A 10,392-nucleotide genomic window follows, 5' to 3' on the forward strand; every position below is an offset into this window, starting at 1 on the left:
GAAAGACTGTTATAAACTAAAGCAAACCAAAACAGGATGGACAGTCATGTGTTCATTTATGAATCTAAATATAAATTATACTGTGTCTTCAAAATCAAATCATTTCTTCACTCTGGGAAACTGAAAAATCATATCCAAGGTATTGGACTGAAATGCAAGGTATGCTGACTGAAAACAGCCCTAAAATGTTTGACAAACCAAACCAAAATGAAGAGAGAGGGAGAAAAAAAAAAAATACATGCCTTCCCATTTTTCATCATGGCTCTCAAGGACTGAGCTGCATCCTGAAAAGCAAAACTAACAGTTCAACAAAGGCAAAATAAACTCTTAAGATGACAACAATATGACACTAAAGAACTAAAGAAATAATGCTCATGTTAAGTTAGTGTGGTGTTTGTGAAAATCACAGGAGGACAGTATGAAGGCAAACCAGATTGCGCTGGTCTCGGTTCCCCTGCATCCTCATTTCATATGCTGTTTGTCTGGCATTCTGCACTGGCATGGGTCCGTCTCTGCCACCCAGTGCCTGAGGGGCAAACTGACCACGGGGGACAAACGATGGACGCTGTTCTGCCTGGGAAGAAAAAAATAAAACATTTCACACCAGATACACAACCAAACTGTTATCACAGTAGACACATTTGATCCATAACCGCATGGTTTAGACACTTCTGCATAGACTCCAGTATGAAAGCTGAATTGAAACTGTTTCCTTACAAATCATAAAGGCTAGGTGATGTATCAAAAATAATATTTAAGATATCAGATTTTTTAAGTTGTTAGTATAAAATTAAAGAGATAGTTCAACACAAAATGAAAGTTCTCTCATCATTTATTCACCCTCATGCCATCAGAGATATGTCTGACTTTCTTCTGCTGAACAGAAACGAAGTTTTTTAGAGGAATATCTCTGCCGTAGGTCCATACAACGCAACACAATGAAATTTGAAGGTCTAAAAAGCATAAAAAGGCAGTATAAATAATAATCCATATGACTCCAGTGGTTTAATCCATGTCTTCTGAAGTGATATGATAGGTGTGGGTGAAAAACAGATCAATATTTAAGTCCTTTTTTACCATAAATTCTCCTCCCTGCCCAGTAGGTGACGATATGAACGAAGAATGTGAATTGCCAAAAACAAAATTGTGTGAAAGTGGAGATTTATATTAAAAAATTACTTAAATATTGATCAGTTTCTCACCCACACCTACCATATTGCTTCTGAAGACATGGATTTAACCACTGGAGTTTTATGGATTACTTTTATGCTGCCTTTACATGCTTTTTGACCTTCAAAGTTCTGGCCACCATTCACTTGCATTGTGTGGACCAACAGAGCTGAGATATTCTTCTAAAAATCTTCATTTGTGTTCTGCAGAAGAAAGAAAGTCATACACATCTGGGATGGCATGAGGGTGAGTAAATGAGAGAATTTTCATTTTTGAGTGAATTATTCCTTGAAAAAAAAACAATGTGAATGTGACAGTCAATCTTTTTATTTGGCCATTATGTTTTCCCAAAGAGCGTCTAATTATCAAATTTTATGATGTATAAGCACACGAGACAGACATTTGAAAAGCGTCTCTGATTTAAACTTCAGTAGCAAAAGTGTTGGCAAGTTCGGTTAATTTCTGTCAGCGAGTTCAAACTGTACGCTTTAATGAACTGATTTAAAACTCTTGATTAAACAATTTAAAGAATAAATACAAATTTTCTACTAAAACGTAGGTAAATATTGCTGCTATTACAAAGTATACTGAAGTCAGACATCAACATAAGTGTATATTGAAAAACACGCCATGCTTAACTAAACTGAGTGTTTTACATATTGCAATAAATATTTTTCGTCTACTTGGCTAAAATACTTTTTAGCCATAATCCTCAGCCCTACTAATCATCTAGTTCATGTCACAGTTAAATGCACGTGTTGCATTCATTATGAACAAATATATGCATCTGCAGGGTCAAGATACAAGCAATTCAACTACCGTAACCGAATTATACGACCTTGTGAATGAATTCAACTCACTGGCTCTCAAAAGGAACTGTGTAAGCGTGTTGACATTTCAAAATGAATTACTCAGAAGCCTCTCAATGTTGTTTATCACCACTAAATTCAATGGTGTTTAGAAAGAGGAAATTTACTTACTTTCATCCGCTTTTTCTTTTCTTTCATTCTCCGCTTAAAACTTTCCTGCAGGAAAAGAATGTTTAACATCAACATCCAAAGCATGACAAGAACTGTACATTTCTATTGGATTATAATCAGTGTACAAGGGGTCAGAGGTCATGACCCCTTCAGTGCATTTCATGTGCAGCCTCACATCGTCTTCTTTGCGCTTTCTGAAGATGTTGTCCTCGGCCACGCCCACAGCTTGCATAATAAGCTCGACCCGCTCGAGGTTAACAAAACCATTTTCTGTTAAGTAGCCCTATAAAAACAGTGTAAATGTCTGGGTTTTTTTTTTGGTTTTTTTAAAGGAGCTTTCGATAAAATATTTCCCTTTAAAAGATGGTGGGATTTATATCAGACAGTTATGATTTTCAGACAAAAGGAGAAGTTTGATAGAATGTTCATGATGCTCTTTTTCATACAATGAAAGTGAATGGAGACTGAGGCCATCAAGCTCTAACAATGACATTGAAATTACTTTATAGTAGTTCATACAACTTAATCGCTATACTTTTGAGGCCATTAGACAGCTTTGTGTGAGAAACAGACTAAAATAAGTCACTCATCTTCCCCTCCGCTGTAGCTCTCAAATCACATTTGCATATATTCAAACATGGCACCTCAAGATGAGTCACGCAAGATTTGTTGTGGAAACTTTGTTGAGACCTGTAAACATGCATTAGTAGACAGCTCTCAGTCAGATCAGTATTCTGAAGCACTTGGATTCTCTTAAAATGTAAAGATGTATTTAAATATTTAATTTTAGGGTTTTTTACCAGTGATGTTTAGTGTAACTGATGTCAAACTAGGGGTAAAGCACCTTAAGACTAACATACTTTAATGTACAAGTGCTACGGTGGAGGGGAAGATTTTCAGTGAATAAAAAAAATGTATTGTGCTAGTTCTCACACAAAGCTATCATTTACCTTTAGAAGAATTTGTATATAGTGCACGTATCTGGAAAAGAGCAGCGAACATTCTACTAATAATCTCCTTTTGTGTTCCACAAAAGAAAGTCATACGAGTTTGGAACAACATGAGTACATTTGCGATATTTAGGAACATGGGCAAGCAGTATTCACCCCAGTTTTGTGCACAACGTCTTTGTAGATGCCAACCAGGCGATCGATTGCGCCCTCTCTGCGTGGAGACAGACAGATGACAGTCAGAACTCACGGCAAAGGACATTGGAATGACTGTGAAGGAATGTGGTTTGTGCAAACATGCCTGATCTCAAGAGATGGTAAGTGGGGCAGGAAGTCATTTCCCACAAAGAAGCACATGAACACCCAGTCATCGACGCTTCGCTCGAAGTCGAAAGGGAACGGCAGGCTGGCCATCGTTAACTCTCTCTCTAAATACTGCAGGACAACAACAGATGTTATAACGGACAAATACAAAAAAAGCTCCTCTTTCAAATAAATGCCTGAATCAGACACTCTGGCAACCACCCACAACACTAGTCTTTCCCCCACACATTTTCTACAGAATCTCATTTAAATTTACAACGCACCAAAAAGAAAGTTTTCGGCCTATATTCTCAATCGGCTGAAATTAAATGGAATTTTAGGGCCTTATTGGCCAAAATGGAACATACCTCTCTTAACACAGCCAGTCGGATGAAGATGAACTCCTGTTCTGATACTGGAATGGAGTCTGCAAATTCATCATGCTGTGATTGAAAACACAGAACAGAAGGTCAGACAGTTAGCAAAGGCGAAGCTCTGCATGGATGGAGGAGGAGCGTGGTGGAGAGGGTGAGTTTGTTACCTCGCCCTGTTTTTCTCGGGCCAGTCCCTGACAGTCTTTGATCTCATGGCCCATCTGGCCACACAGGGCGCAGGGTCTGGGTTTGTTGGGTTTAAATTCTTCTCTTATAATGGTGAAATTGGCCTCATGCGTTGCCAAACCCAACATGATCAGATCAGCTGGAGAGAGGAAAAAATAATTTAAAAAAATAATATAATCAGAGTTTTGTAAAACGATACTTTATCATGGGTGGTTCATGATTTATTTTGATAAGAATAGTTTCAGAGGAAGGTGAATTTTGTATGAAGCAAATGTTTTTAGCATTACATAAACATGCATTAGCAGACAGCTCTCAGTCAGATCAGTATTCTGAAGCACCTGGATTCTCTTAAAATGCAAAGATGTATTTAAATATTTAATTTTAGAGTTTTATGCATTTTCAAATTTGAAAGTAAAAATTACCATCAGCTCCACAGAGACAGTGATGCGTGTTTGGGTCATGGTTTGGTTGAGCTGAAAAAGAAAAACCCAAATGACACATTAGACCTGAAGTCCTTTGCTTGTAGATTTTTGGACATTATTTATCTTATCCTAAAGCATCTATAGGGTACAAACAGATGAAAATAGAGCACCAGAGGAAGAGCCTCAACTAACAATCAATCTAAAACAGACAATTCAAAACCGAATCACATAAATATTTAAAAAGATCTGCTAGGAATGTAACGCTTCACTTGTTTTCTCGATGCATCGATTACTAATCCTAGCGATTCATATGCATAGATTTTTGAATTGAGGATCATTAGTGTTGGTCAATGATCAGTTTAAACAGCTAAAAATCGAATGAATCACAATCTAGCTAAATAGTTAACGCATGTGACGCGTTAAAGCATGTGATTAAGAAAAATTAACACATTAAACTTTTAGTCGTGATTAACACATTTACCATAAATAAAGCATAAACCAGCATAAACACTGGTCGGGTAGGGCGGGACCTTTGCGATGTGTCTGTCCGCAGTCATTACACTAACACACACAACAGCTGTATTATGATGCACAGTGGGTATTATCACAGGAGACTTAAATGAGTCTCCAGTCACCACTTGTGTTCGGATTTGGAGGGTCTCTGTTTCATGACGACATTAATCACGCAACAAAATTAAAGCGCAACATAGTCATTACAGACAAAGCGAGAAAAAAAACAGTGTGCTGTTTCCTCCCAGATGTGGTTACAATTTAATCCAAGTATAAACACAATATGTCAAGCAGAGTTATGTTAGTTAAGTGTATTACCTGTATTAAAGGAGCTTCAGGTGTTCGTGCTTGTCATCTGTGTTGATATCAGACACACTAAAGACCCGTGAAGCTCTCATGATTGTGTATGTATCCGCTCTTTAAAACTTTCCGATTGGATGGTTATTTCCTTTTAAAGCCACTCGTAAACGGCACAGTTTAAACTCTTGTTTTAGCACCGCGGTTGATTGACAGATATGGGGTGGCGCTTCACTGCTGCTGGGATGCATACAGGACAGATTAGCATTTACACCTCAAGTGTGATGTGTACACATGCGTTTTTGACCACATTCATATGTGGTTTTTGTGATCTGATCACAAACGTTTTAGACCTCGTTTAGACCTGTATTAAGCGCTGAACACATGTGATCGGATCACCCAAAATGCATCTTAATACCAGGTGGAAATGGGGTCCAAGTTGTACACAAATAGTCCAGATGGGACTTGTGATAGAAATCAAGCACTTTGCAGCCTCTGTAATGCGCAATTTAATTACCAAAGAAGAATGTAAAGTCTTAACCATCACGAAAATGCAGAATGAGATGTTATATGCAAGCGCTTTTCATGTGGAGTTCAAAGCGGCGTTTGATGCTGGCGTTGACGCCCTGAAGTGAATAATGAATGTGGCTGAAGAAAAGCGGATAGCCACAGTCTACCGGCAGATTCTTTAGCACGCCTCGCAGTACGCGTCCTCACAGTCCTCCCTTCAGAGACGGGTGCTGCACTCTTCCACCGCCCTTCACGGGATCGATCAGCTTTCAAGCACCTTATGTCTGATCTCTCCTCCGGATGGCCACTGACTATAACATGAGCAAATGACAGCTCGCAATGGTGCTCTTGTCTCGAGTCAAACGCACCTAAACCATTTGATACAGCTGCCAACTCGTGGCCACTACTGAAATAAAATGCTTTAATTGTAGGGAAACAAACCCGTTATTTTCTATAAGATAAAATAGTGCCATTTTACTGGTATCATTGTTCAGTTGGGGACTTGGCATGCAGAAAACATTTAAGTTGAAGTAATCTAGTTGATTGCTTCTCTTTTCTTTTAAATGTAGTCAGATAATGTTACTTTAATGTTGTAATATTCAGATTAGTTCACTGATTCAAGGTCCCCACAGGTTTCCAGTCCTAAAAAAGTCATGCAAATGAATACCATCTTAAAAATCACTGACTTTTTGTAGTGATATATGGAATACTTTTCTAGTTATGCTTAGCTCTAAAATATTTTATTGGCACATTACACTATTTGTTGTATTCCTAGTAGCCTGTATGTAGAAGTATTTAATGTGTATTCTTTCAAGTTACTTTTGGTGCAATAAACAATCTTAAGTAGTTTTGTTTCTTGCTTAAGATACATTATGGCATGTATTTAAAAAAATACTATAAATGCATTGAAAAACAACAACATTTGAATCGAATCAAAAACATTAATCGTGTGTTGAATCGAATCGTCCTGAATAAAATAAAAATCAGTTTTGAATTTAATCAAAAATCTATGAATCGAATCGTTCTAAATTTGCAACAAAAAAAAAAAAAGCTGAGTTCGTAATTGCATACTACCCATACTACTTCTGCCTTATCTGTCTATGGCAGAAATAGTAAGAGTAGTATAGTAATATGCAATTCCAAACTCAGCAAAAATCACTATTGAATCGAATCAAAAACCTATTAATCGTGAATCGAATCGATTTGCTTTCAACCCAAAGATTCACACCCCAAGACCTGCACATCTTACAACAAGATCTTAATATGTACCTCTTTGTCTCCTAATGAAATCCATAATCTTATGTTCTCCTTCACCAGGTACACTGGCATCAGATAGAAAGACCTATAGGACAAATCAGAAATAATTTATTCTATGGTCCAACCACAAAACGTTTAAATCACAGTTAAAAAGAGAAGACCTACGGCGACATTTTGCCATCCAGGGTCATTGGTCAGTCTGTCTGCAACGTAATATCGCAAACACTTGGCCAAATTATCCATGAACTCCGTGCCCTAAACACAAAACCAAAAAAGAAACCATTACCCAAATTACGATGCATGCCGATTTACATATGTTCACTAAAAAAAAATAATCCCTCGTAAACACAGGATATTACAAAAAGTACTATAATTTCCACAATAGATAATCACAAGCAGAGTGATACATGCATTGTGTTTTTGCCTGTAAGTAATGACTATATATGCAGTTATTAAAGGGCAAGTAACTTCACTTTCAACCATCCAACAAAAGTTGGGTGACACTTACTGGAGTAATGCAGTTGCTGTCAAAACGTTCTTTTATTTCATCAGGTGGCAGGTAACCTCCTAAAAAAAAAAAAAAAAAAATCGAGAAAGAAAACTAATTAAGCAAATAAACCAGTTTGATGCCGCCAATAAATCACAAAGTTACATAATTCAATATTTCTAAAGACATAAAAACAGAGCTGATGTAGGAGCAAAGCTTGCATGCAGTTTTGACCATGTTTAATTCAGTGAATAATTGTGTGTAGGTTCAATAGGGGTCACATAATATGTTTTTCACCTCTCTGAATAACTTCCTCTCTCATTCTTTCTTTTTCTTCTGTCAGCTCGACTCCTTCTTTAGATGCTCGGAACCGTCTCGAACGCTGCTGGTTCATTTTGGCACGAGGAGCCTGGAAAACAAATGTTCACCAAAATGGTGACTACAGTATGCATCCTGATATATACACAATATTAAGTTATTAATAATGTCACGTACCACACCATCAATCGCCATGTACAGAACTCGTCTCGGTCGCACTATGTTAAATAGCCGGTCAATGTATTCAAAAATGGCAACCATCATTTCATCTTCGTTTTTAGGTGCTGGCCTGCAAAGGGCAAAAAATTAATATTTCAATAGAATTCCCTTTCAGATATGGTCTGTTAATCAATGTTAATGAAATAAATTATGGATAAGACTCACTTGTCTTCAGGATGTGTGCAAGGATGGATAATTCCATTCATGTCTAAATACAGGTTGTCAAACTCCACTTCATTTGGGTTGGGTTTGCTGGTATCAACAGGAATTTTAACACCATTGTACTCCTTAGCCTGAAAATGATAAGAAATAAGCATTACGTGTTAACATAAATGAGAGAAACTGTTCTGACTGCAACAAAAATGTGACATCCACCACCTAGACGGCATGTTTGGGCATCAGAATCTAAACCATAGTGAGCTGCCTACGTAGACAGAGTTTTCAAAAACCTACCTAGACACGAAGTTTGGGCAACCATCACAGACCTATTGCGCTGACTACCTACTAGACCTGGGGTTTTCAAACTTTTTGATTCCAAGGACTCCCAAACATGATGATCCCCTTGCGAGGGACTCTTTTCAAAAATATATAGGCAGCTTTATATTTTTGATATAAATTCCCTTTTATATCGTGAGAAAAAATTGTGTGGTTTGCAAATTTAAATAACTGGCTGTTATAGTGTAATGAAGGAAATTAAGAAAATATAATACTAAACAAATCTGGAAAATATTACTTTGTATTAAATTGAGCACTTCTTGCTTTATACCCACTGTTAGAGTAATATTAGATGCACAAACCTAAATAAAAACATTTTATTTAATTGAAATATATTTATACTCTTTAAAAAGCAAAATGAAAGAATAAGTCAATTTGGGTCTTTTTTTTCCCCCTGCGGACCCCTTCTGGAGGCCCCATAGGGGTCCCCAGACCCCAGTTTGAAAACCCCTAATGAGTAGCCTACCTAAGCAGAATTCATTCACGTGGCATCATATGCTTGTTACTATTCAAACTTCTGCTGATTGGTTACTTTTATTATTATCCTTTATTTAACCTAGAAGTCCCTTGAGATTAAATCAATTTTTCAAGGGAGACCTGGCCAAGAAAGCACACCAAACAAGGTAAAAAAGTTATAAGATCAACACAACAAAAACAGACATGAGACAAAAATAAGACACATTAATGAAAACAATGGACTACAATTACAGAATCCATCTTATGCATAGCAACTGCACTCTTCAGTCATACAATTATTTATCAAAGATATGAATTCATCCAAGGTAGCAAAGTGAACCGCCGTCTTCGTCACAATTGGCTGAATATTTGTACATAGCTCTGTGATTGGTTGCTCGATTGAGCGGCCACACGCGCACTACGTTGGCCAAGTATGCCGAGTAGGTAGTCAACTCGCTAGATGTTTGAGTTACAGCCTACTCTAAATAATCTAAATACAGTCAAAACATTGAAATTCAACTGAACTCAAAGACAAAAACAAGCGAATTAATTTCAGAAAAGACACAAACACATTTGAGGGCAGCAAAGCTTCTTTCATTATATAAATAATTAAAGCATCGTTGCTGCGTGATTGTCTCACCTTCTCCTCCAAACAGTGAACTATTATTGACGGATATTTCCGACTCAACCAGCGGAAAAACGCGGGGACTCCCATCTCCCGTAAAATACAGCGTCTTTACACTGAAAAATTACTTTAAAAACGGTTAAAAACAGTGAAACACACAGGATGTTGAATACTCAAACCAAACACACAACACGCACACGCTAAATTACATGCGCATGCAGTGCGTCATTTCCGAGTCATCCGGAAGTGTCGCAGAGAGCGCCCCACACCGACTGATAAGCGAACTGCACCACCGAAATCAACATGTTTATTTACACATGAGGGAAATAATCTAATTTTATGACACTTAACAGTGGTAGTTGTAGTAATGATAGAATAATGACTTCACTTGACTTGAAATAAAGTCGTATTATGGCGCTTTTTTGGTCATTTCTGAGCTTGACAGACTAATAGGAATAGTTGCCAGTATATTTTTCAGAAATTCTCCTTTTGTGTTCCACTGAAGACAAAAACTCATATGGGGTTTGCACGACTTGAGGGTGAGTAAATGATGACAGAATTTTCATTTTGGGCTGAACTATACCTTTAACATTGTTAACAACTGACCAAGAAATTAACAATGTGGTCTCAGACTTTTGGATCCCACTGTATGAAAGATGTTTGTCTGAAGCATGTCAAAATTTTATTGGTAAAAGATTCCAGATATTTTTGGAACATAATAGCTAAAAGCAGCTTTCCTTGATCACTTGTGGTTTATATTGTAATATGAAAAAAAAAAAAAAAAAAAAAAAAAAAAAAAAGCACAACATATTTTACTAATATTTCTTGTCTTT

General features: G+C 37.1%; 1 protein-coding gene across 1 annotated transcript in view; it reads right to left on the reverse strand.

The window, feature by feature from the left end:
- xrn2 (5'-3' exoribonuclease 2) overlaps positions 1-9,788 on the reverse strand; it is a 40,460-nt gene extending 30,672 nt beyond the window's left edge. The window contains exons 1-16 of the mRNA XM_051644287.1: positions 9,575-9,788; positions 8,149-8,276; positions 7,942-8,053; positions 7,744-7,855; positions 7,468-7,526; positions 7,125-7,214; positions 6,972-7,044; positions 4,386-4,436; positions 3,945-4,102; positions 3,772-3,846; positions 3,402-3,535; positions 3,257-3,314; positions 2,326-2,433; positions 2,151-2,195; positions 431-574; positions 243-284 (exon numbers count right to left, since the gene is read on the reverse strand). Of these exons, the coding sequence (XP_051500247.1) occupies positions 243-284; positions 431-574; positions 2,151-2,195; positions 2,326-2,433; positions 3,257-3,314; positions 3,402-3,535; positions 3,772-3,846; positions 3,945-4,102; positions 4,386-4,436; positions 6,972-7,044; positions 7,125-7,214; positions 7,468-7,526; positions 7,744-7,855; positions 7,942-8,053; positions 8,149-8,276; positions 9,575-9,649 (1,464 nt within the window). The 5' untranslated portion in view covers positions 9,650-9,788. The remainder of the gene's footprint in view (positions 1-242; positions 285-430; positions 575-2,150; positions 2,196-2,325; positions 2,434-3,256; positions 3,315-3,401; positions 3,536-3,771; positions 3,847-3,944; positions 4,103-4,385; positions 4,437-6,971; positions 7,045-7,124; positions 7,215-7,467; positions 7,527-7,743; positions 7,856-7,941; positions 8,054-8,148; positions 8,277-9,574) is intronic.
- Between the last annotated feature and the right edge of the window lie 604 nt (positions 9,789-10,392).

Source organism: Myxocyprinus asiaticus, chromosome 19 (assembly GCF_019703515.2).
Source record: "Myxocyprinus asiaticus isolate MX2 ecotype Aquarium Trade chromosome 19, UBuf_Myxa_2, whole genome shotgun sequence".
Lineage (NCBI taxonomy): Eukaryota > Metazoa > Chordata > Actinopteri > Cypriniformes > Catostomidae > Myxocyprinus > Myxocyprinus asiaticus.